The 25,471-nt window shown below is 49.2% G+C and overlaps 2 protein-coding genes across 4 annotated transcripts; one reads left to right on the plus strand and one right to left on the minus strand.

Annotated features, from left to right (window-relative positions):
- Positions 1–240: 240 nt before the first annotated feature.
- On the minus strand, positions 241–12,661 carry AURKA (aurora kinase A). Of its 2 annotated transcripts, none has more exons than XM_037500677.2 (9): positions 11,961–12,061; positions 10,480–10,526; positions 9,444–9,726; positions 8,069–8,123; positions 6,873–7,064; positions 6,113–6,251; positions 3,947–4,095; positions 1,539–1,713; positions 241–1,408 (listed from the first exon to the last, which is right to left on the minus strand). In XM_037500677.2, exons 2-9 carry the CDS (start codon positions 10,519–10,521, stop codon positions 1,223–1,225), a joined length of 1,221 nt encoding a protein of 406 aa, XP_037356574.1. In that variant the 5' UTR covers positions 10,522–10,526; positions 11,961–12,061; the 3' UTR covers positions 241–1,222. The 2 variants fall into 2 exon arrangements, with proteins under 2 accessions (XP_037356574.1, XP_037356564.1); XM_037500667.2 differs by lacking the exon at positions 11,961–12,061 and adding an exon at positions 12,523–12,661 and having other exon boundaries at positions 242–1,408.
- A 114-nt stretch (positions 12,662–12,775) lies between these two features.
- Positions 12,776–21,926, plus strand: CSTF1 (cleavage stimulation factor subunit 1). 2 transcript variants are annotated; one of them, XM_037500711.2, is made up of 6 exons: positions 12,776–12,904; positions 15,301–15,502; positions 17,061–17,338; positions 17,490–17,687; positions 18,525–18,915; positions 21,366–21,926. In XM_037500711.2, exons 2-6 carry the CDS (start codon positions 15,334–15,336, stop codon positions 21,623–21,625), a joined length of 1,296 nt encoding a protein of 431 aa, XP_037356608.1. In that variant the 5' UTR covers positions 12,776–12,904; positions 15,301–15,333; the 3' UTR covers positions 21,626–21,926. The 2 variants fall into 2 exon arrangements, with proteins under 2 accessions (XP_037356608.1, XP_037356598.1); XM_037500701.1 differs by lacking the exon at positions 12,776–12,904 and adding an exon at positions 12,942–13,077.
- Positions 21,927–25,471: the final 3,545 nt, after the last annotated feature.

The following is a 25,471-nucleotide window of genomic DNA, read 5'->3' on the forward strand; positions in this document are numbered from 1 at the left end:
GAAACAAACATCTTTGTCAAGTCCATGGAGAACTTTGCGTTCTTCTGGAAAGCCCTCGCTGTTGAGTACAGAGCAGCACACATGCGCCCAGCTTGCTGACGCGGTTACTACGAGGAGCAGTCTCCTTTGCTCACATGGGGGAGCCTGAGCAAGTGACGAAGTCTCGCTAGAACCACTGGCGAAGCTGGCCGTGCCGCACGGACCGGCGTGGGTGAGGGTGCCTGGGGCACATGCTTTGGTTCTGCTCCAGACTGTGGGAACCAAGAGCTGCTTTGTCCCCAGGGGTAACTGGACACTCCCAGTTCCTGTCACTACTGTTTAGACATGACATGCTGCCTGGAAGTCAGCCACGAGTAAGTCACCCCCTAGTTCTCACTGTCCCGCACACATCACAGGGGCCTTACCCTTCACCACTGTTTCCCACACCTTTGGTTGACAGATGGCACGGCCGCTAGGAACACATGGGGAACCCGACACAGGGGCACAGAACAAGGGACCAGGCACAGGCAGACCAGCTCTGCCAGTGGTGAGCGGGTGGGAGTCCCCATGTGCTCTAGAAATGCATCTGCGCAGGGGTGCACGCGGCCAGGCCTCCACGCAGAGAATGCAGCCCGTAACATTTACAAACAGCTTGGAGACGCAAGTAGCACCTGCCCCTAACAGTCCTGGGGTGGGGGAGCATGTGCCACCATAGTGTCAGACAGCAGAGGCTGCGGTCACCAGGAGGGCCAGGCAGACATCATTCCTACAGGGTGCCACGGAACACACAAGCCTGCACAAAATTCTTTATTTTAACATTTAAAAGGAAGAATCCCATATTCATTCTGACAGCTAGACCACACGTGGCCCCCCAATAAGTTACATACACCCTGGGGTACTCGGAAGGTATTGCACAGCTCTCAACTGACCATCAGGGCTCAGCAGCCACTCGCCCCAGTCAGGCCTGGCGAGTCTTCGGGGAGGTCGCCTCACCCAGGACAGGCTGTGGAGCGGCTGCCTCGAACTCAAACCAGGGACGCTCACAGTCTCGTGAAACACTTTCCTTTGGCGTGTTTGTTGCCACAGAGTTTCTGAACGGGGAGGCCAAGTACTGCCTGCCCAGTGAAAGAGAAAAATGACTCCTGGAGCGCCCTAGATGGCAGTCGTCGGCACCAGCTGAAGGCCAGCAGCCCGCCCCAGCAGCTCCCACAGCAGCCCTGGGTCCGGTTGCTCCCTGCACGCCCTAAGATTGTTTGCTCGTCGAGTCTTTGTTTTTGTGGCTGCTTGGTGGCTTGGATGAGTTTGCCGTGACCCACGGGTGTTCCAGCACTTCCTTCAGAGTGGGCCTCTGGCTGGGGTTATGCTTCAACAGTCTTGAGATGAAGTCCCTGGCGCCCTCTGGTACAAAGTCAGGGAATGTAAATTCAACCTGGAGCACAGCAAGTGACAGTCACACAACACGGTTTAGAGAGAGAAGCGTAAGCAGTGAGAGGGCAGCCTGAGGTCAGGCTGGTAAGAAGTCTCAGTGCAGCTCGGAACCCTTCCCAGCTATGTCTTACCCGCGATATTCTTTTGTAGGTCTCCTCGTATGTGCTTGCCTCAAAAGGAGGCTTCCCAACTAAAAATTCATAGCAAAGGACCCCAAGGCTCCAGAGATCCACCTTCTCATCGTGCATTCGGCCCTCGATCATCTCCGGGGGCAGGTAGTCCAGGGTGCCGCAGAGGGTGGTTCTCCTGAAAATGGGGGAGGCAGGTTGACGCGTTTCTGCTTCATTATTACAACAGCAGCTCAAGGTCAGGAACAATCACGCTAGCATCGACCGAGAGCTTCTCCTAGGCCAGGTCCAACGCCACAAAGCTCTTATAAATCCCCACTTGACAAGAGGAAAGACTGAGAGATGTGCAGCATCAGACGGCCCCACACTGCATCCCAAATGGGCCCAAATCCAGAACCAAGATCCACACGATTCAAAGCATTGCTGTATAACAGCAGCCACACAAAGCTCTCTGTGAGCACAACCTGGAATCGATACTGGTTTACACCAGATAGGCTAAGCAGCTTAAGAGTCAGGTGACAAGAAACTAAAAGCTGTCCCACTGTGAAAGCACCAGGTCTGGGGTTACAGATACATACGACTTTCTGATACATGACAGGTAGAAAAGAGAAACTTAAATTTTGGGAGTGGTCCATGTTTTGCCAAAAATATTCTTTAGACCCTTTGACCTAACTTCAGTTTTCAGCAAACACAAAATGAAGGGTCACGCTAAGTAACAACACAGTTTAAAATATCCACAATGTTAAGTTCTGGGGGTTGAGTCTGCTAGAACAGATGTGATGTTGAAAGGTAGGAAAACACTGGTGAACTAAAACCGCATCCCTACGTGGCAAGTAGGACTCAGCAGCAATGACGTCACAGAAGCAACTAGAGAGCTGGTACATAGTAGAGAGAGAAGCAGGCATGTAAACGTGTTTTTTTTAATCTTAAAATCTCTTACTCTATAGTCGATGCCCATTTTTAAAACCGAGACCGATTTACAAGGGAAGGATTCATTTGAAATTAGAAACTTAGACACATATACAATCACAGGCCTTGGCTGCATTCAGGGTTAAAGGCACGGCGTTTTGCAGACTGCCGGGGAAAAGCGAGCATGGAAGGCGCATTCCGCATTAACACGCCTGTTCATCTTCTCAGCAGACTCATGGTGCCCACAAGTCATTTCTGAAGGCCCACCAAAAAGCAGGCATGTTATGATGGAGGTGCTGGGTAGACGCAGTGTCTCTGTGTGTTTGAGTTTTTGTATCAAAGGCTGCCCAGGAGCAAACATCAAACTAGGAGCAAGAACCACGTAGGTCTGTATTGCGTTTCCGCTGGGTCAGGGCTGGTGTGGGGTCCCCAGGGTGGTGCCCAGCGAGCACACAAAACCTCAATCAAATGACCAGTGACCTCTTCAGATGTGCCACCCCCACATCACCACAAGGACCGGGGTCCTCGAAGATCCGCACAGGATACCCTGGGAGATCTCTGGTTACTAACATTCAGAAGAGGACCAATGACCATGGAATTTACATAAAGGTCCTCTTCACTCAGCAGCAGCTAAGCTCTTGCCTATCAGATGACTCAATGGGACAGGCCACAGCCAGGATGGCCCTGGTGTCCCTGAGACCCACAATGCTTCCTTGTTCATTTCACCAGGTGCCAACAGTGCCTGGTTTATAGAGAGAGACTTCAATCACAGATTCAGGGTCCCTGGAAACAGTCAGAAGTGGTCTCTAAGAAGCCCACCCCACTCCATGTCATCTGTTTAAGCCTACGGAACATATTTTTTAAGTGCATAATTTCTGAAGTTCTCTCTCAAAGCTGACAAATGCTTACTGGTAAATGTATATTTTTAAAACGACCTCCTTCATACAAGGTTTCAAAAGCTAATTTAAACTCCAATTAAAACAGTATTTGAGCTCTTTTGTGCAAAGTTCACTTAATGTTCAAATTATTTCATTCAATTGCTCCCTCTGCTTTCAGACAGACAAGCAAGAACATGTTCTCGTGACAAAAGTTGACCAAAGATACTCTTGACCACATCCCTGAATGTCCCAGGCCACCAGCTGGATGTTGGCGCCCCTGCTCTCTCGGCTCTGAGATGTGGCCTTGGGTCTAGGAGGCCAGAGTCACCACCCACCACCATGTCAGCACCTCCTGTCACACTTGCACATCTTCATTAGCCACCAAGGCCACTAAGCCCCTTGAGCCCAGGTCTACAACACCGTAAACAGCCTAAACTGAATGCAGAATAAAATGCTCTTCAAGACGCTAAATCACCATCAAGTCTAGATTACTCCAAAGTGTGGTTGTCAGTGACCTGCCCCAATGCAGCACACAGCCGTGCTCAAGCATTTTACAGTTTAGCTCATGATTAGATGCTGGTGCTTTTGCCAAACCAAACAAGTCCCACAGCTGACATCACATACCTGGAGGATGGGGCGTGAACAGACCACCCGAAATCCGCAATCTTCAGTTCTCCAGCTGATCCGAGGAGCAGGTTCTCGGGCTTGATGTCTCTGTGAATAACTCTCTTCGAATGACAGTAAGACAGGGCATCTGCCAGTTCTGTGATGTACTGTTGAAAAGGAAATTTTGAAAGTCTGCTTTAGATTTACTTATACAATTTTAGATAATCTCTTCTGATAGGAAATCAATACAGATTTTAACACATTTTATAGGTTTTAGGCAAAATCTAGAAATAATGGATGACTCTTCCAAAATCAAAAAAAAATCAGTTGAACCAATTTATAGAGCTCAGCACGCGGCACAAGTCACGCGTTTGCTGACAGAGCAGAGGTGATGCTGAAAGACAGGAAAACACTGACTATGGACCGTGACCACGTCCCTCCGTGGCAACCTAGGACCCAGCCGCAGAGAAGTCACAACTAGCTAGGAAAATGCTACAAATTAGTCAGACACAAACTGTGGAAAGTTTTTTTCATTTTAAAACCTAACTACAGGGCCACCCCTGTGGCGCAGCAGTAGAAGGCTGGGCTGCGAAGCTGCCCGCAGCTTCTGCAGCGCCGGTTCGATCCCTGGCTGCTCCCCGGCCACCGGAGGAGGGTCCCACATGGCGCACAGACCTCTCCTGCCGCCCGCTGCTCCCCTCAGCAGTGTGCTTCGTCAGTCTGCCTGTTTTGCTCCACGATCTGGCTCTGGTGAATTCTCTCACCCTCCCGTGCTTCTGACTGTACCCAAGGATTGTATAAATAAATAAATCTTTAATAAATAAATAAATAAAACCTTCTAACTACAGTCAATTCCCATTCTTAAAACCAAGGTCAATTTACAACAAAATGTTTCATTTTAAGTTAAAAATGTAAGAAACCAAGACTATAAACAAATGGGACCACATCAAACTAAAAAGCGGCTGCCAAAAAAAAAAAAAAAAAACAAACAAACCCATCCTTAAAAGGCAGTGGGAGAAGTATTTGCAAACCACACATCCAGGCAAGTCACTACAGCGCCATTAAAAAATGGACAGAGGCTCTAAATCAGGGTTTCACTGAAGACACACAGATGCCTTGAGATGCACGAAAAGAGGTTCCTTGTCACCATCTTCAGGGAAGTGCAAACCAAGCCACAGAGAGATTTCTGACCTCACAGGGGTCAGAGGGCTATAATCAAGAAGTCAAGAAATAACACACGTTGGGGAGGCTGTGGGGAAAGGGGGGGGGGGGGGGGCTCGTGTGCTGCAGGCGGGAAGGTGAATTGGTGCAGGTGCTACAGAAAACATGGAATTCCCTCAAAAAATGAAAACAGAATGACTACATGATCCAGACAGCCACTCCGGGGCATCTACCAAAGAGCATGGAAACCCCGGCAGCCCCGCGCTCACTGCAGCACTGGCACCGCAGCTGTGGCGGGCAGCAGCCAGCACCTGACCACGGGTGGGTGAAGGAAGATGAGTCCCCCGTGGAGTACGGCTCAGCCATCAGAAAGATGAACCCTTGCCATTTCGACAACCCCGGGGAGGGCCACTACGTGAAATAAGGAAGACAGACAGCATCATGATTGCACTGATCGGTGCAATACAACGAAAAGCAAAATAAACAAAAACACACACTTAGACTGACAACCCAATGGCGGGGACCAGAAGCGGGGAGGGGGTGGCTCGGAGGGGATGGTGACAGGACGTCGGTGGTGGGTGTGCTGTGACACGTGCGGCTGCGGAGGTGAGACGCTGAGCCTGAAACCCTTGCAGGGTTGTAGACCAGTGTTACTGCTCTAAGGGGGCTGGGGGAACTAAGGGTATTGGGGATATAATCCTGAACAATAAACAGCAACTTAATAAAAGCAAGTGTCCTGCATGATCACCAAACTCACCTTAAGTCTAAAGCTATTCTAAAATAATTCTCAAAAGAGAAAACCACCATTTATACACATTTCCACAGGAAAGTAGTTGTGGAAGTCAGCCCCAGTGCTCGATTTATCTGGCCACATGGCACGTTCAGCTCAGCTATCTTGATTCTTTCCATTTCAAACCTGACCCTACTGAGTGCTTCCGGGGGACAAACCCACCCTGGTGCGCAGGGGCTACCCGTGCCGCAGCACAGCAGAGGGAGCAGAATGAGCGGGACAACAAAACCTACCGTGGCAGTTCTCTGCTCGTCAAACTTGGATAGTTTCTGAAGCTCTCTATACACGGCGCCGAGAGGTGCATATTCTAGAATTAGGTACACTCTGGTGGCATCGTGGAAATACCCATAAAGCCGGAGAATATTCGGATGCCTGCAACAAAGGATGGACGCTAGCACCTGACTTTGGCGCGGAGACCACAATATGTATTAAGTATCAAGCAAACCCCTCACGTGAAACCAATGGTGAAAATCGGTCTGGTCATAGGCCGCCCCCCCACCTTGAGAATCTGAAACTAGAGAACCACTCCCAGAAAAATAAGCATATCTGCTCCGTATCAGTTTACACACATTTCAAAGTATTAGTGGATGGCAGGTTTAGTGTCAGAGCTCTGAGTATTAGCTACTGATTCAAATCTGGGAAAAAACTCTGAAAGGAAAAAAAAAAGAAAAACCACCCACCAGTCAAAGCCAACCCGCAGGCTGCCAGTGCAACCTCTGCTTAGAGTTCAGAGCAAGAGGTGTCACTCACTTGCATTAGCCACACACACACACACACACATATACACACACACACCCCCACTGCTCACATAAATTACTACAGGACATTAAAACTTAAAGCAAATTTTTTTTCTTTGGACCATGGCCCTTAAATCCAGAAGATCTCTAGAAAATGACCAATTTAACCCCCTTGCAGTGCTATACAGCAGGCCTCCTAAGGAGGCCAACAATCGTTAAGAACTTCGAATCCCTGAACGTCACCCTGAACACTTACCTAAGGTGGGACTGTATTTCTACTTCTCTTCTCAGCTGATGCTCAACCCCTGCTTTCTCCAGCTGAGCTTTAAACAGCACTTTAAGAGCCAGGATAAACTTGCTTTGTTTTTCTCTTGCCAAATAAACATTGCCAAACTTTCCTTTACCCAGCGGGCGGCCAATTTCAAAGTCTTCCAAAGCCCACTGTCTTCTAAGAAAGAATTTGGTGTGGGGAAGAAAGAAAAGAATTTGAACATTTTTAAAATGTGAAAACAAATCCCTAAATATGCACTGAGCAGTAGACATCCTGTAAGCACTCTGGCACCCACAGCTGTACTCTGCAGGTACCCTCCTCTGCAAGAACCAAGCCAACAATGAGTCGACACAAACCTCAACCTCCCCCAACTGCTGTTACCTATAGGCGTGACAAGGATCAGTCTGGACTTTTAGAACCGAGGCACTCAAGGGAAGTGTCCCAAGGCAGCACTAGGCTCAGAAGGACACTTAAGACCACCAAAAGGCTGAGGGAACTTAGACAGGAAAGAATGCTTCCAAACAGGACCTCAGCCCCAGCACTGCTCCATCTCAGAACTGCCCACACTCTCTGGGGTGGAGAACCCCCTAGAAGAGGGATGAGCCCCACAGAGCAGTTAGGAGAAGGACTGGATTTAGAGTCTCAGGCTCCAGTAGGCAGAGAAAGCAAAGCAAGTCCAAGGTCAACCCTGGTCCGCCTCCTTCAGCCGAGGGTCCAACTCAGACTGACAGCAGGCCACTAAAAATGTCTGGGGAAGACACTACAATCACGCTTTATAATAAACACAAAACTATTCATTCTGTCAAAATACTTGTGCAGTCAAGCGTGCAGAGTTCAAGAGCATACTGCAGGTTTTTTTAAAAAACTTGCACTTCTGCAAAAGAATACAGTACAGAAACACACAAACCATCTGGAGTGACCCCTGCCAAGGTGGAGGGGAACTTTTACTTCATTTACACATTTCTGGGACAGATTCATACAAGCTTTTCCCAAATTTAGAAAGTAGTAAGAAACTGGGGTCCCCAGGAAACACCTCTTTAAACAAAATCTCCCCCCTTTCAGAAAGATTTTCTAGTGAAAATCACATGACCTAGTTTTTACAAGTTCCTCTAACAAAACTTGCAATGAAATGACATATTCTGGAGCAGAGGACAGAGCTTTATAAACAAGGTAAAGCTTACTTTTTGGATTCTCCAGTTTTCTGTTTTGATGCCTGTTCCTTTTCAGGATTATTTCCTGTAAGTAAAAACATGGCAAGAGAGAGAAATCAAAGAATGTGTCACCAAAATATTAATGGTATGTCCAGAATAATCATCTGGGCCACTTTCAATTTTCTTTATAAAAAAAACGACGACAGCAGGCCCTGGAGTAGCATCATTTCGTTCAACAAAATCCCACTGACATTGAATGGGACTCAAGGTGGACCTGCGAGGGTGGAGGGGAACTTTTATTTGGGTTACACATATACTTTATTAATCTGTTAGCTTACAACACACACACTGTATCGCTTACTAATATACTATGAAATGGTGTATTAGCTGCACAGGGAAACAGAAAAAGAGAAGCCGAGTCAGCAAATGTACAATAAGCCATGTGCACGACGGGGGCCGAGCAACTCTGCCCTCAGCCAGCGCCTGCGGGGGACTAAGGGCAGCACAGCAGGCACCGCACAGGCACTTGGATGCGAGGTCAAATTGGCTCTCCCTCCCTGGTTCACTAGCTCAGCTAATGCCACCAATATAACTGCCATTTCCAACTCCCTTTCACTCACCTTCCAGTCCAGTCACCGCCCAGTTCCAGCTGCACCCCACATGACCCCACCTCCCTCGCCACGTCTGTGGATACGTTAGTCTCAGCTCCTCCCCTGTAGGCCTGAGTTGCTAACTCTGCCTGCCTTTGTGGCGTGGTCTCGAGAACTGCAGCAGACGAGGAGGAGCAAAGCACACCTCCCAAGGAGCCAGGGGTGTGTCACTCACCTTACAAACTACTACTAGTATCCAATGCCTCAGGCCACTGCCACAGCTGCCCTAAACCACAGTGGACTTCCTCCTACCTGGCGTCACACAGGGCCCAGCACTGTTCTCGTCAATTCATTCCACATATGCAGAGATGAAGATTTCTAGAAGGCAAGTCAGACCCTTCCTCTCCTGTTCAAAAACCCTCCGCAGCCTCCCAATGCACAGGATTGGCAGTGCCCACCATGGCCTCGCCCGGCACCCCATTCATCACTCCCCTTCATGTCCCAGATGTTGAACTATCGCAGGTCCCCAAGAGTACCTGCCACAGGCACCTCGACCCCTCCGCTGCTGAAAAGCAATCCTCAGGACACAGAGGGTGCCGTGCCCTCGCTGGTTGCCCGACTCTTCCATGAGGGCTGGAATCAGGCCTGTGTTCTTAGCCCAGACCTGGCCCACAGGAACAGGGTCACTTCACCCCACATGTCAGATGTTCCCCATCCTCAACAGAAATGTAAAAGCTAAGACTCCAAACACTCAAGTTAGTACACTTGCTTTTTAAGCAACCAGAATGACTCGGCACGTGGCCGGGCTGCCTCACCTGGTGCAGACGGCGGGGGCGGGGGCTCGCTCTTCGGGGCAGCAGCCAGCGGCCTGGAGACGGGACGAGCCACATTGCTTGCCTGCAATTGCTTCTGCTTCGGATTTGTAACTGCTTTGTGGCTGGAGACAAGCTTTTGCGCTTGTGACGGCAGGCGCTGGGAGGAATTTGAAGGACATAAGACCCGCTGAGCCTGGCCACCACTTGCAGACGATGGATTCTGTGAAGGAAAGCGCTGATTCACGGGAACACGCTTCGCACCATCACCAAGTGGAACCGTCGTCTAGATTGGGAGGGGAAAAAAAAGAACCTTCATGGGCTTCATGTACAAAAGCTGATTTAGAATTTCCTACTTGTTCTCTCACAGAACGAAATGACGCCACTGATAACAAATGGAAGGGGACATTATTTGTCAGCACTTTTCAGAAGACACAGCGTGTGGCTGAAAGGAATACCTCCTCCCCTAGAAATCACACCCGTTAACAAGTGTCCCCTAACCACACTTCCATCTAAAGAGGAAGACAGGCCCCGCTTACAAGACCTGGTGCTGACTCACACACCTCCCAAAAGGCCTTCAGGTTCCCCAAAGATTATGTGCTTTTCCTCCCCTGCACCTGACACAGAACCAGGCCCAGACGGGGCGCCCAGGAAGAGTTCACTAAGACGCAGCTGGACATGCCCATGCTTACCACTCCTGAAAGGTCACAAGAACACACAACAGCAAAGAAATCGATCTCCCAGACACAAGAAAGTATAGGCAAATGTTAGGCACCTACTGTGTACACTACTATGCTACCTACAATGGAGAGATAGATACTTAAACAGCTACTATGAGAAAAAGCAGAACAAAATAAGTTACCAGGAGGTCATCAACAAAGTGTTATGGGATGCTAAGAAAAGTGACCTCCTAGCCAGGAAGGTAGCAGAGGGCTCTAAAGCTACAATCCAGAGTAAAGGTGAAAAGAATTCCAGATCTAAGACCAAGCTCCATTTGGATTTTATAAATGTGACTGAGATAACAAATGATTCAATTTACCTTAACAGGCCCTGAGATGCAGTTTTCTTTAGATTTGTCCATGATGCCTGAAAAGACAAAAGGGCCACTGTTAGTTACACTAACGCACCTGCTTCAAAGGGCTGCCGTGCTGATCGGGGTGATGGCGTGGCACACTCCTTTACCCCACGACGCAGTTATCTCAGGTGCTAATGTTCAGATCGGACCTTCCCGGTAAGTCCAAGCTCCACTCCCCAAACTCGACCCTCCACTCTGCACCTCCTCCTCCTACTCCATCGGCTCCAACCCTGTGCCCAGGGACCCCATTAACAAGTCTGGTATGCCAGTCCTTGGTTCAGAGCCCTTCAGGGCGCTTCAAAGAAACTAAAAATCCAACCAGGACAGACAGATCTAGGAGGCAGACCTTGCCCACCTCTCTGACCTCATCTCCTGTCTCCAGGATACAAGCTACATAGGATGCCTTTGTTTCCTCTAAGCCTCCTACCACTGGGCCTTTACACTTCCAGTTCCCTCCGCTTCTAGGCTCCTCCCACTAAAAGAAGGCTGGGTCACTCCATTTCCTTGAGGTCTCTGCTCAGATGTCCCCTTCCAGACCACCTGTTTTTCTTCAGAGCCCTTACTTAGTACCCTGTGAGACATTACTGGTATGTGTTCACTGTCCATCTGCCCAGATTCATTTCCAGCTACCTACTCAGTTATCTCCCAAGAGTTCCCAGAGAGCGAGGGCAGAAGTGTCCCACTTTGTTCACTGTCGCCTCCCCAGGACACAGAGCATACCTAGTACTTAGAGTGGCCAATGTTTGGGGACTGAATTAACCCATGGACAAAGCAAAAATGAGAACCACCTGAAAGATGGGGCCAGGCTGGAGTCCTGATACCAAACAGTGGGGTTGTGGAAGCAGACCAGCAGGGAGAGGAAATGTGTGCTTGTGTTATGCAAACTCCAACTGCACCCTCTAGTGTTTCCTCCACTCAGTTCCTAACAATTACAGGTCACAGACTGGCTCCAATTTAATATACTACCTTTCCCAGGAAGACGAACGGTGGAAGATTCTGACTGGGAAATTCTGGGACAGCACCAGGAAGAATAAGTCAGGTGATTCTCATCTACAGCCAGATTCAGGAGTCACCCGACCACAGGCCCTTCCTTCACAAGCTCCATTCCCTACAAATCAGAGATTCTACTACTCTAAACCGGAAATCTGTTAGGGGTGGCACTGTGGGTTTATCCTTTCTCTCCCTTTAGTCTGACCTGGGAATGTCTACACTGATGAAGGAAAGGGGAAGGAAATGAGTATGTCGCTGAAAAGCACCGATCTGTAAGAACAAGGAAGCTTAAGTAAGAAGACACCGACGGCCACTGCATGCCCATCGGGGGGTCCATCAGCAAGGGAGCCCTTCAGGCCCAACCCCAAAGCTAACCAGGCGGCTTCTCCATTTAACACGGCCGACGACCCCTGGGGCTGGTTGAAATCACCGGCTCCCACGCCCCCTGGAATCACCTGGAGCTCTGGGTCGGCCACCCGAGTCCTGCGCCGGCGCGTCTGCCCCGTGGGGTGTGCGGTGGGTCGGCCTTTTTACCAGGGACCCCCGAGGAACCCCGACAGAGGTGAGCCGGGGCCCAGTGCCGGAGAGGCACCGGCCCGGAAGGCTCGGGGAGGTGGCCCCCTCCCGCTGGCCAGCCGCCCGGCCGGGACAAGGGACCCGGGGGGCCCCACCCGGAGCAGCCCCCGCCGGCCCCTGTCCCGTTCGCGACGCCGCCTGCTGGGAGGGGCCCTGGGGCTCGCCAGGCCCCCCGAGCCCCACCGGGGCGGAGAGGGAGGCCCTCTGTTCTTCTCCCCGGGCTCTCAGTGAACGCGAGCCCAAATGGGAGGCGCCCCCTCCCCCCACCCCCAGGCAACGACCCCCCCCCAACTCCCGGGGTTCAATACCCCAGGGCGCCCCGACTCCAGGGCCGCAGGGAGGCGGGCGGGGGGCGAGGGCGGCCTGGGCGGCCTCCTCGCCCCGCCGCACACCCTCCCCCGCCGCCGCCCGCCGCGCAGCGCGGCCCCCGGGCCCACGCACCCGTCAGCGCCGCCTCAGACCCGGCGCCGAGTCCTCCGGGAGCGCAGCCGTTACGATTCAAAGCGTCTTCATTTTAAATAGGAGTTAAACCCTCCGCTCCGCGCGCTGATTGGCCCGGGCCGCAGCGGCGCGGCCTTCTGATTGGCTCCCCGCGAACTCGCCGCCGGCGTCACGGGTTGAGGCGCAGGCGACGAGCAGGCGCACTGACCCCACCAGGCCCCGGAAGCGGTGGCGCCAACGGCCCGCCAGTCCCGCGGCGACTGTAGCGGCCGCGGTGCCGCCGCGATCAGACGTTTGCCCGTGGGACCGCAGACCCTTGGCGCCGGGGGCCTCGCGTACGAGATAAGGTGGGAGCAGGAGCGCGAACTCCTCGAACGCGCCAGTAAGTAAGATGGCGAGAAGGGCCGGAGACAGGGGCACGTTCGATAGCGCGGCGTTCGGCGCGGCGCCCTGGACGCATGCGCAGGGGCGTGAGCTCCGAGCGATCGATCGAGCAGGTTTCGCGCCTCCATTTTTCTAGGAGCGAGCTGGGGACCCAGAGGGCCGGACTAGCGGGTACGGGGCGCCCGGGCGGCGGAGCGCGTGGCTGGGGCGGGTGGCTGGGCCTTTCGGAGGCACCAGGGGGGACTGGGGCGAGGCGGGGGGTGTCCCGAGCGAGCTGCGCGTCCTGCGCCGACCCCCGAGTGGCGGGCCGGGCCTGCACGCTCCCTCCTCCAGGCCGCGCTCGCAGCGGCTCCCGGCCCCGAGGTCGCAGCACAGCCCCAGGGAGCGGGCCTTTGTGCTCGCCTCCCGGTCCTTCCAGCCCCGGCGAAACCAGCCTGGCTCGGCTGCTTCCTGGCCGCGGACCTCGGCGCCCCCTGCAAATTGAGGATGGGGTTTAGGGGTCCCCCTGGCCCGGCGAGCCAACGTTCTGCAGGAGTTGAAAAGCGGGGGCTCGCCCTCTTGTTTGTTTGTGTGTTTTTCCTCCTTCTGTTTAATCTCTTTGTACATGCCCGGATGCACCAGGCGGGAGTGAAAAGACAAAATAGAGACTAAGTAGGTGGCTCCCGCCTGCGCCATCCTGGCGAACACTCTGACTTGGACAAGCCACTGCAGCCACTTTTACTTTTATTGAGTTTCTGCATCGCTTTGAGCCGGCTCCATCATCGTCTACTCTGTCCCTGTGTTGTCTGATGAAGCATAAATTTAAGTACATTTGCTTCTGCATGGGCTTGAATTCATTCAGTGAGCTAAAGCTTACACAGTTCTGAGCGCGGTGTCTGGCAAGGGCTTAACTGCAGGTTAGCTGTTCATCCCGTCAGCACAGCACATTAGAGCTCAAGCTGTGGGGTCAAGGAGCCTGGTCCAGGCTATGCCATTCACAAGCTGTTTGGTCTTAGGGGAATTACTAACTTCTCTGGGCCTTGGGTTGGCCATCTGTAAAACAGGATTAGATTAAGGCTGATGTAGGTGTTAACCTGTTGTGCGCTTGCATAACGTGCTGCTATGCTGAATATTACTATTAAGTTGTTTAGGAGCAGCAGTATAGGTAATGGTAGGTAACAACAGTCTTTGGAGTCAGACCCTCTGTATTCTAATCCTGGTGCCTTCAGACGCAAGTTGTGAGACCTTGGGAGAGTTATTTCCCCTCCTCATCTGTAAACAAGAAATTAGAAGACTTCCTTTATAGGATGGTGTTGAGGATAGAGCTAAAACCAGGTGAAACACTGAGTAAATATTAACTATTATTATTATGATCTGTAGTCTCAGTAATTCTTCATAGGGACTTGTAGTTAGAAAATGATTTTTACCCCTTTATAGCCCTCCTCTTCCAGAGTTACCCCTGTAAAGTACTGCAAGACCAGGAGGTCCTGGTGACAGCGCTCACTCTTGCATTTCATCCATTTCTCCCAGGCCCTACCTTCCAGCTTTCATCTCTGCTGTGACTACTTGTCTGCAGCTTTCATTCTTTATTGCTGTCCCTAGGCTCCTGCACCCTTCCAGTATCTGTCCAGACATACACATACAGACACTTTTGTTCATCAGATTATCTAATCAGGACCATAAGTTGGAGTTCTTTGTTGGCATAAACTTAAAACCATCATCTGCAATTTTCCTTTTCACTTTGAAAGACTAAAGCAGAACTTGGAGACTTGCACATCAATCTTAAGTGCATGATCCTTCCCAATTTTTACTGTTTCACCAATTTTTTTAAACAGTTCACCTTTGAACCTTTCCAAAGTCTTAAAACAGGTTTGTGCCCCCTGTTTTGGTTTACTATCAAATTATGTGCTTTAACCTGCTGGGTTGCCTTTAAGCATGGTTTAAGAATGAATATAACTGGCATTAATAAACATTTGAGTAGAAGCAGTTATTTCTAGACATCCAACTATAACAGTTGTCTTGCCTATTGCAAACACCAGTCTTTTTTATTAACAGAAGAAATGGAAGATTCTGGGATAGCAGGGTTTTTTTTGTTTTTGTTTTTTAAAAATCACAGGTGGGTTGTTTGGCAGGGAAGAAAAGTTGATGAAGAGATTCTGCTTAACTGGAGGTTAGCTGGCAAGTGCTTAACTGGAGGTTAAACTAACGTGACTTGAACAACGTTTGTGCACCGCTGTACTCCTTACACTGCATACACCATCTTTGTTAACCTCGAGCAACTTGTTTAACAGCTGAAGAGCCTGATTTTAGAGAGACAGGTCACTGACTGAAGAGCTAGTCAGAATGAGCAGATTCCTTTGTTGCTTTTCTGACTTACAGCGTCTTTGCCCTCACCACCCGTTTTCTCTTTTTCAGCTTGCAGGAAAATTGTCTCCACGTATCTCCAAGATGTACAGAACCAAAGTGGGCTTGAAGGACCGCCAGCAGCTCTACAAGCTGATCATTAGCCAGCTGCTCTATGATGGCTATATCAGCATTGCTAACGGCCTCATCAACGAGATCAAGCCGCAGTCTGTCTGTGCGCCTTCGGAGCAGCTCCTGCATCTCATCAAACTCGGTAGTCCTTGGGTGGGCATTCATGATACCAGGAGGTTTCTGTTTCTTTCCCACATCCAAATTTTTCCAGATTATTTCTGTGCTAGATACTGAGGGAGTAAGCAGTAGCCACGCGTTCAAGTGTGGTTCTCGTCTCAGGGTCTTTATACAGATTATCTGGAACATTTTGTCATTATACATTCATGCATCCCAAAAGACGTGAATGCATTCTGAAAAGTGCATTTTGTGCAACTGTCACAGAGTGCAGCTACACAAGTCTGGGTGGGCCAACCGTTCACTGTAAGCCTGGCATGCTTGCTGTGTTTCCTGTAATCCTAGGCTGTGTGATGCAGTGTCTCTGAGCCACTGTCACATATGAGGCGTTTAGTGGCACGTGACTATTGTCTTCCTCACCCTTCAGGTTCCAGCTCAAATGTTACCTGAGTCTTCAGCCCTCCTAAAGTCACGCTACTCTCCTCTGACCTCCCCATTACTCTACCACAACCATCCCATTTGCTTCATAACAGAATTGCTGTCTGAATTGTGATTCTTTGGATTGTTTTCCTCACCGTCCACGCCCTACACACATATCTCCCCAAAATGACAGCAAGCTCAAAAAAGATCAGCACCTTGTCTTGTACCACAGTGCATCCTGGCACCTGCCTGGACCATAGAAGATACTCATTAAAATAGAGAATTACCAAGCGTGTTTATAGGCTCCGACCTGGCAGTGCCAGTGGTGAAAATTTGTCCCGAGGAAATAAAGTGACTACAACTGACATAGTGTGAAGTAATTACACAAGTTCCTGTAGCCATAAGAGACCCAGCAGGAGCTTGTCATCACCAGGTGGTGTTTTTTTAATGCATACCTGGCATACTTGCCTGACTCCCTGTGAGCCTCATGGCAGCATAGTGAAGCTAGCAGCATTACCAGCTCCTTAATTCAGACAGGTCACAGCACTGTTAAGTGACAGAGCCGCTGCCGTCCCCCGAGGCCTGCCCAGAGCCAGGCTTCTTTTTATTTTCTTGCTCATCTGTTTTCCTGCCTTGCCCTGTGCTGCCTAACCGTGTTTCTGTGAGACGGCAAGTTGTTTTTTAACTTGTGATGCTAGTTTTGATGGAAAGTTCACTTTAAATAACAGTCTTTGAAAACTGCTTTACAGGTGTAAATGTTTACAGCATATCTTACTTAGTGTCACAGCTGCTACTATGAGCTGTAAATCCTAAAATGCAGGGTAGGGAGAAAATGGACAGTTTACAGGACTGCTTTTTATTTCTTGTGGGGTTTTTTTTTTGTTTGTTTGTTTTTGGTTTTTTTGCACTTTCTATACTTGTAGTTAAAGTAGTAAACTCCGGAGGCAAAAGTGAGAGGAGGTGGGGCCTGAGCTTCCACAGCCGCACGCGCCCCCCTCGCCCTTTCGTGGTGTGGCGCCCTGTGAGCACACACAGATTTATAAGGTACTAAGAGCCATGAACCTCCAGAACAGTGAGTGGACGCTGGTCAGCTTCTGTTTCAACTCTACATGCAGAACTTTGTATTGGCTTTTCAGAAAAAAAAATACTTTCCTTTTACCTTTCAGGAATGGAAAATGACGATACTGCAGTTCAGTATGCAATCGGTCGCTCAGATACAGTCGCCCCTGGCACAGGAATCGACCTGGAATTTGATGCAGATGTCCAGACTATGTCCCCAGAGGCTTCAGAGTATGAAACGTGCTACGTCACCTCTCATAAAGGCCCGTGTCGGGTTGCGACCTACAGTAGAGATGGGCAGTTAATAGCCACCGGCTCTGCCGACGCTTCCATAAAGATCCTGGACACGGAAAGGATGCTGGCCAAAAGCGCCATGCCCATCGAGGTACCGCCTGACCCCTGCCCTGTGCCTTTCGTTACTCGTTCTCAGAAGAATGGGAAACTAGCTTATGTCAGCATTAGTGTCCAGCCGTAGCTCGTATGCTTTGATTCAGACAGATTTTACCCGTTGAGCATCTCTCTTCTCGTTGGTCTAGGTCATGATGAACGAGACTGCACAACAGAACATGGAAAACCACCCAGTGATTCGGACTCTCTATGACCACGTGGATGAAGTCACATGCCTCGCTTTCCACCCGACAGAGCAGATCCTGGCCTCTGGGTCCAGGGATTATACGCTTAAATTATTTGATTATTCCAAACCGTCTGCAAAAAGAGCCTTCAAATATATTCAGGTTAGGAATATTTGAAAAAGAACTTTAACTTTTTTCTTCCATGCAGTAAGCTGTCTTATGGACGAGTCTCTTTTTAAGAACAATCCGAAGCGCTCATCCTATGGAGCAGGAGCGCAGCAGCAAGCACACCTGCTGCCAGTGGCTCGCAGGGCAGGTTTCCTTGGCACGCGGTTCGTGGGTAATCGGGCACCCACTTCCTCGGCCCAGTGGGGCTGATGCTGGTCCCAACTCGAGCAGCCAGAATTGAGACTCCATATCATTCTTTAAAACGTCGCAGATCCCTTTTCAAAAACAACACATGCAACTTTGCTAAAGTGGAATTTAAGGAGGTGGGGATCAGAAAATTAGTTCACACTACCAGGTGCTTGCTCAAAAAGTGATACATTTCATCCATATTTTGAATATGCGCATCAGGATACTAATGTTTTGAGTAGTGGCTTCCTTCTTTTAATGATAAACTTAATTTTGTACACAATATTTAGGGCCTTGGGACAAATGGGCAATTGTGTTGTGTTTTTCTTCATTCGTTAATTGTCCATGAATGTGTGCTAGATTGACCTGCTGTGAGTTCACCGAGTATTCTTTGCAAACAAATTCCTTTACAATGCTCGTTTTTGGGTTTTTTGAACATTCTTACCTGTAAATATGTATTTTTGGAAATCTTTATTCAAATGACACTGCCATATGTTCCAGAAAGTACTTTGTTCTTTCTCACACCTGTGTCATATTTAATCATCGTTTTATGAATTCTTTGCATCTGCCGCACATTGTCCACTTTCCTTTGGATCTGATTGCTCACCAGTCGGTCATTTAGTATCAACATCTCTGTCCTAACAGGAAGCGGAAATGTTGCGTTCCATCTCTTTTCATCCTTCCGGAGACTTCATCCTTGTTGGGACTCAGCATCCTACTCTTCGGCTTTATGATATCAACACATTTCAGTGTTTTGTCTCTTGCAATCCTCAAGATCAGCACACCGATGCCATCTGCTCTGTTAATTACAATCCTAGTGCCAATATGTACGTAACTGGTAGCAAGGACGGCTGCATCAAATTATGGGATGGCGTTTCAAATCGATGCATCACCACATTTGAGAAAGCACATGATGGTGCTGAAGTTTGTTCTGCTATTTTTTCCAAAAATTCTAAATACATTCTCTCGAGTGGAAAAGACTCTGTAGCTAAACTTTGGGAAATATCAACAGGACGAACACTGGTCAGATACACAGGTATGTGAATAATCGGTGTCACTAAACTTTTCTGTCACATTTTCCAGAACTTGTTTAGGTCTTCACAGTAGATCCATGTAAAATCTGCATTGAGTGAGGCAGAGGTTATCCCTTTATTGGATAAGGGGAAATTAAGGCTCGGTGGTTTAGCCCAGGCTGCCCTGAGTAAAAGGCAAGGCTGGAGATAGAACCCCAGATTCTTCCCTCTTCCAGTACATCACAGCTTAATCTAGGACTGATTCCAGCCAGGAGCATTGGAGAGCCTGGCGGTCCACTTACAAACCATGGGCCACACACCTCCCGCAAAAACCAGGACAGCAGTCCAGAGAAAAGCCTCGGTGGACCTCAGTGGATGTGTTAGAGAAACTTTCACCCTAACTCTTCAGCCCAGAGGGAAGATCCTGGCCCAGTATTTCAGGCCGTAGGATAAATTGGCAGTTATGTACAGGTGTGTTCTAAGAAAGCAGAGGTAGCGCCCAAGTGAGACCACAAGTGTTCTGAGTTAAAGTGGGCCACCCGTTCAGACAGGACAAGCGAGGTTGATTTCATCTCATTGCCAGTAATTCACATCGGTCACTAATTGGTAATAGCTGTGCCACCTCAGCACTTTTTATGGTGAGATCTATTTAAACTTATCATTAGTAGTGGTGGTCGAGTCTTGGCGTATATAATGTCTAGTGTTTCTTAAAATACTCTCTTACTCTCCTGTACCTATGGCAGCAAGTAGAACACTTTCAGGAAACTCAGCTGGTTTTTCTCTGTTGTGAAAGAAATTTGCTGGAATCTCGACCGTGCCTCTAAGCTCACTGGCAAGCACTGTTGTGAGGGGCTTTGCTGGGGCATCACGTCGCCGCTGGAGGGCGCCGGAGACAGTGGCCTGGCAGCCACTAGGGTGCAGCACAGCCTGCCTGGTCGGGCTCCCAGCAGCCCCAGCCCAGCCATCTGTTTCTGGAGCGGTGGCTCTGCTAGCAAGTATTGTCTAAGGCTTTTTGGGAAAATGTCTCTGTTTCTACATAGGACTGTGTGCTTGTTACAGAAGGGAACATGCAAGTGTCAAATCAGAAATGTGGGTGCTTCCCCATTCAGAAGTCAGCCACTTGTTTTACTTTATGACTGTTTGGGATGGTTTTTGGTTGAATGTGTTTTGGTGCAGAGCTGGGATTTGATTTTTCAGAAAAGATGACACTGAATTTATATGCAAATTCCCCCTTTTTTTTTTTCATTTACAGGTAAGACCTCTGTCAACACATTTAGATCTATTTCCAGTTTTAATGTTAGAATTCTGGGGGCTCCTGAGAAAATGGAAAAACTACCAAGAAAACATTAGAAATTTTGATGCTAACAATTAAATTGGAACAGAGTTAATGTGCTGGACTCATCACATAAGTAGACATATGAAGCGTGGTATCTAATAGTGAGAAACATTTCAGGAAATCACACTATCGTTAGGCATGTCAATTGGTGAAAGATTTCTGAAGCACGGTGCACATCCAACTTGTAAATACATCTGTTTTGACCCATTCTTCCACTTGTAGAAATCCTACCTGGAAAGGTCAGTGGATGAGAGGTTGACTCCTAGCATCCTCCCAGGGGTGGACAGCAGAAACACTGAGCACATCCTTTCATAGCACGTGGCCTCCAGAAAATAAATGCTGTGTGCGGCAAGGCTGTGCATGCGGGGTCCCTCGTGTAGACCCCACAGCAGCCCTGCGTGGGTGCTCTGGCTGTCCCCACGGAACAGAGGAGAAAGTTAAGGTTTCGACATGTAGTGATTTGCCCACGGTCACATCACTGATAATTGCTGAATCCACATCTGATGCCAAGTTGGTGGTGGTGTCTAGTACGCCGTGTCCACACTTCAGCCTCTATTCCTGAGTGAAAACAGCGTGTGACGTACATGCTGAAGCACGTGCTTTACAAGTAAGGTACACCAGAGAGGGACTTGGAACGGTTGTTCTCCAACATACTGGCTCTCGGGCAGGTTTTTTAAATATAGGTTATATGATATGTGTAAAATACGTAATTTTTGTCTCAGCTGTGAAAATTACGGGAAGCTCACTTTCGGAGAGCACATGTTCATACAGCACAGCAGGTCTGTTCATGAGAGTTTAACCCTAAGGGAATGTGTTCTCTGCAGAGTGTTCATCACAGTGTTCTTCCCCTCGTGTGAGAAAAATTATTAAGGAGCGGTGCTTCCGGGCCACAGGATACTTACAGCTGGGAAAAGCAGGGAAATGCACTAGTAAAGTTGGCTTAAACTACGATCAAAAAAGCATACATAATGTTTCAGAGGGGTTTTTTTGCCTAGATGTGCTCCAGAACAGCAAACCTTGGAGGGCCCAGAATCGCACGATGACGGTGTGTTAAATTGCTGTTTGACCAGCAGATGACAGTTGCTCTGAAGGTCTGAGGAGGGAGTCGGAAGGCCCTAACCTCTGCTCTCTCCGCAGGCGCGGGCCTGAGCGGGCGGCAGGTGCACCGGACGCAGGCCGTCTTCAACCACACTGAGGACTACGTGCTGCTGCCCGACGAGAGGACCATCAGCCTCTGCTGCTGGGACTCACGGACGGCAGAGCGCCGGAACCTGCTCTCCCTGGGCCACAACAACATCGTGCGCTGCATCGTCCACTCGCCCACCAACCCCGGCTTCATGACGTGCAGCGACGACTTCCGAGCGCGCTTCTGGTACCGGAGGTCCACCACGGACTAGGGCTGCCGGCGCTGCCCTGTGGGCCTGCCCTCTCCGGCCCTCACAGCTTCGTAGTAAGTCACTGCACCGTCTGCGGCCGTTGTGCTGCCGCCTCTACGTCCCTCGCGGATTTGTACAAAAGAATCTTTTTTTACCTTGATGTAGAATCATGGTGGGAAAAGTTGGAATCGCAGATCTTTGCGCTTGTTCTACATTCACTGGTTATTACAGTGTGATTCTCATCGATTTTGTAAATACGGGACTTGCTCTTTCTCTTGAATTTCTTGATCATTTGAAGAAGGATAGAGCATTAAAGTGCTTTCTAGACTCAAATGGATCTGTCGTGAGGAATTTTCATGGGTGGTTTTGTCTACTGGTGTTCACATTGCACACCCATCATACTTAGCAGGCGCCTAGGCACACGGCTCTGGGAATCAAGAGTTTGGTGCCTGTAAAACCATTTGAGAGAATCTTATCAGTTCTGTCTAGAGTGACATCATTCTGCTAATAAAGCTCAGATTTCCATCTTAGCATTACACATTTTTCCACTTCAATAAAATGAATGGCCAGTTTTTCCTGAAGATTCAGAGGCATGTGTCTTCCCTCACACCACCCACACTGTCCTGGTAACCAGCCTTGCTTGTCTTCAGTAAATGCATTTCTGGATAAGGTTATACCCGCTTCCTGGGAAACCTAAAGGGAGAGGTAGCCGATCTAGTTAGGTCAGCCGGCTGGCGCGCTTAGGCGTGCTTACCTTCAGGAATGATTATTGTCAATTGACTGTTCATTTGTAACTTTAAATCTTATTTTTTAGTTTCTTTTCAGTGTGAACTGTAATTGCTCCTCAGGGATGCCCAGGACAACCATGTCGTCTGAAGAGTTTTGCATTTAACCAGCTGGCACAGGTTTCTTTATTGTGAACCTTCTTAGAAGGTAGCTGTCTCTATTCACCTGTGTCAGTGGCCCCTGGATTTCCCTCACCAAGATCAGCTTTGGTTTATATTTAACCCCAAGTACAGATACCTCGTTCTCTAGGTGAGAGAACCTAGAAATATAATCTGGGATCATTTGATAGAAATAGTTTAAAGATTAAGGTAAAAGTAATTGCTTTACCCTGCAGGAGCTTTACGTCTCCTTGAGGTTTCTGGCACAGGACTCCTTCGGTCATCGTCCATGAGGAGCATGTGAAGGCTTTGGGCTGTAAAGCCAGCTTCAGCATTCTGAACATGTCCAATGAAAAAGTTCAGATTTTTAAAAGAACTATCTTTGGGTCCATAGTGAATTTAAACTTCATTTTGCGTTAAGATTCTCCAGTGCTGGACCTCGGCCATCCCTTTTGTAAAACTGAAAGGTGCCACTGAGGAGGAGCAAGGCTCACCGTTCCACCATGAAACACTGGCCAGAATTCCCCCTCTCTGACTTTTGCCTTCAGCCTGACACTGAGGCAGGGGTGCCCCCTCTGTTCTGCTCTGACACTGGCACGAGAGGCTACACTGCCCTCCTGACAGTCCATTGGGCCTTTTTAACTGTTGATTTATTCAAATAACCACGCCTGCTGTTCCCAGGTGTGGGGACAGGCTCACCTGTGGACCTGCAGCTTACGGGGTCAGGAGACTGCGTTTCCTAAAGACACCTTTTTTTTTTTTTTTTTTTTTTTTTTTTTGTCTTTTAAAAGTCACGTTGATACCTGGACTAGCACATGCCAGGAATGGTCCTTGGGCTGGTACCCACCCCTGTTGATTATACCACCCGCATGACACCCTGGTGTTCACATGGTAAAGAACATCCAGTCAGGCTGAGGACTTACAACGTCTATGTTTTTTTAAGATAACGTGATTTCTAAAATAAACTTTTGTATGGAATGATTATTTAAAGCTAATTCGTTTTTTTTAGAGCTTGCTTTGAACCTCTCCATGTCTGAATAGTGTGTTCTCAAGTGGCTGCTTGGCGCTTTTCTGTTTCCTGTTTTGTCGGTCTCGTAGCTGTGTGTCCTTCCTCTTGTCTGTCTGTGCTGTAATTCCACTTCTTTGGGTCATTTGGCAAAACCTCCCTTTTGCCTTAAACTTTGGTCTACTTGGGAAGGACGATTTTGTGGGGTCGTCTGGTCTCAGCTCTGTCACTGGAGTTCTAAGGAATAGGGCAGGTCATTTCTGGGCGATAGTGTCGTCGCCTGTAATTAAAGAGGGTCATCAGAACCCCCAACACATGCTTCAACCACGAAAGTTCCCATTTTAATTTAGCACATCATGAGATGTTCTAAGTGAGGAACCGGTTGCCATGAGAATCTGCAGAAACAGCTGGAAAAGACCGGTTCCTCAGGCGCGTAACGTGAGGCTGTTTCAAGAACTCAAGCAGGGCAGATGGACGGGGCGAGAGGGCTTCAGAGGTGACCCGCTGGATCTGAGCGAGGACGGTAGAACTCGGGAATCTCGTGCGACGTTTCCAGAGCTCTCCTCCGTCTGCCTCTGGCTCTGGGCTCGTGCCCCTCGCCCCCCACCCCCTAGGTGGGTGACGTCTCTTTCCCTCTCCCCTGGGTCTCAGTTTCCCGACAGCCCTTCCATGCTGTACATGCTAACGTCTGGTGTCCAACCCTGCTGTCCGACGTGGACAGCCCTGGGCTTGAATCCTCCCAGTCCCGGAGGTTGGGGGCCAAATGCCACGTGAAAATATGATGGCATCCAAAAACTAGGTCGGCAGGCAGAAGCCAGGCCCTTGGGGGTGGAGGGACCACTCACTGGATCCAGAGGAGAGTGTTTATCATCCCCAAGTGCCGTTCTCAGTAGCACGCGTGTGGCAAAGGGGAAAAGGACCTCATTCGAGTTGCCCTAATTTGGTTCTCCTGAACAGTGTCTCAACCTGCAGGCCGCAGGGTGTTACGAAAGCCACCCCGTTACCTAGAATTAGCGCCTCTTCCGATACGTGCGTGTATCCCAGCCTCGCTTGTCTAAACCCAAAGACATTTCAGTGAAATGACTTCAGCCTTTTATCCAGGAAAACAAAAGGACCAAACACCACACTGAGGCTCTGCGTGTCTGATAGCCACCTACCTGGTGTCTGAGTTGTTTTTTTTTTTTTTTTTACTCTCAGTCAAATCTTAACTACCTCTTAGTCTTAGTTTTTTGTAGTGTCTTCATACCTTTACCTACAAGGAAAGAGACAGATTATAGCTTTTTCATCCATTGTGTGGCTCAGAGTCCCCCTTTATGTAGGGAGAATTGTCAGGACGTAGACAGGTGCCAGGAACCGTCCAAACTGGATTTGGTGTGAAGTCTGCTGTCCTGGGACACCTGAGTTCAAAGCCTGTCACATCACCGTCTGGCCTTGAGCAAGTCTCATCCTTGCTTTTGGCATCTTTTCAAATGCATCCGAGAGTCAATCATACACTAGAAAAAGCAGTTGCCAGGGCTGGGGAGGAGAAGGAGCGACTGCTGGTGGCCTGGGGTTTCATTTTGGGGTGATGGGAATGGTCTGAAATTACACAGTGGTGATAGTTGTGCAACTGTGATTATCCGAAAAGATGCTGAATAGTCTTTAAAAGGAAGAAACTTGTGTCATGTGGATTACATCTTTTTTTTTTAAATTTATTTATTTATGCATACAAGAGCTGGGGTACAGGCCAGAGATGCGGGGGGTGAGAGGATTCACCAGAAACAGAGTGGGGAACAGAGCAGGTGGACTGAAACACTGCCAAGAGGAGCAGCGGGCGAGACAGGAGAGGTCTGCTGACCCATGGGGGTAGCTCCCTGGCCAGACGGGGATCAAACTCATGCTGCAGGGGCTGCAGGCTGCTTCACAGTGCCGTGCTTCACCCCTTGTGCCACCAGGGAGGCCCTGGATTACATCTAAATAAAACCATTGTTTTAGAAT

The sequence above is a fragment of the Talpa occidentalis genome, unplaced genomic scaffold (assembly GCF_014898055.3).
Source record: "Talpa occidentalis isolate TD23 unplaced genomic scaffold, MPIMG_talOcc4v2.1 talOcc4.10, whole genome shotgun sequence".
Classification (NCBI taxonomy): domain Eukaryota; kingdom Metazoa; phylum Chordata; class Mammalia; order Eulipotyphla; family Talpidae; genus Talpa; species Talpa occidentalis.

Bases quoted from the DNA above. Each gene is read 5' to 3' on its own strand.
- AURKA (XM_037500677.2), bottom strand. From the start codon at position 10,521: ATGGACAAATCTAAAGAAAACTGCATCTCAGGGCCTGTTAAG. The intron at 9,727-10,479 runs GTAAATTGAATC...CTCCCAATCTAG, and splicing joins GCATCTCAGGGCCTGTTAAG to ACGACGGTTCCACTTGGTGA. The intron at 7,065-8,068 runs GTAAGCTTTACC...ATTCTTTCTTAG, and splicing joins AAAACTGGAGAATCCAAAAA to AAGACAGTGGGCTTTGGAAG.
- CSTF1 (XM_037500711.2), top strand. From the start codon at position 15,334: ATGTACAGAACCAAAGTGGGCTTGAAGGACCGCCAGCAGCTCTACAAG. The intron at 17,688-18,524 runs GTTAGGAATATT...CTGTCCTAACAG, and splicing joins GAGCCTTCAAATATATTCAG to GAAGCGGAAATGTTGCGTTC. The intron at 18,916-21,365 runs GTATGTGAATAA...CTCTCTCCGCAG, and splicing joins AACACTGGTCAGATACACAG to GCGCGGGCCTGAGCGGGCGG.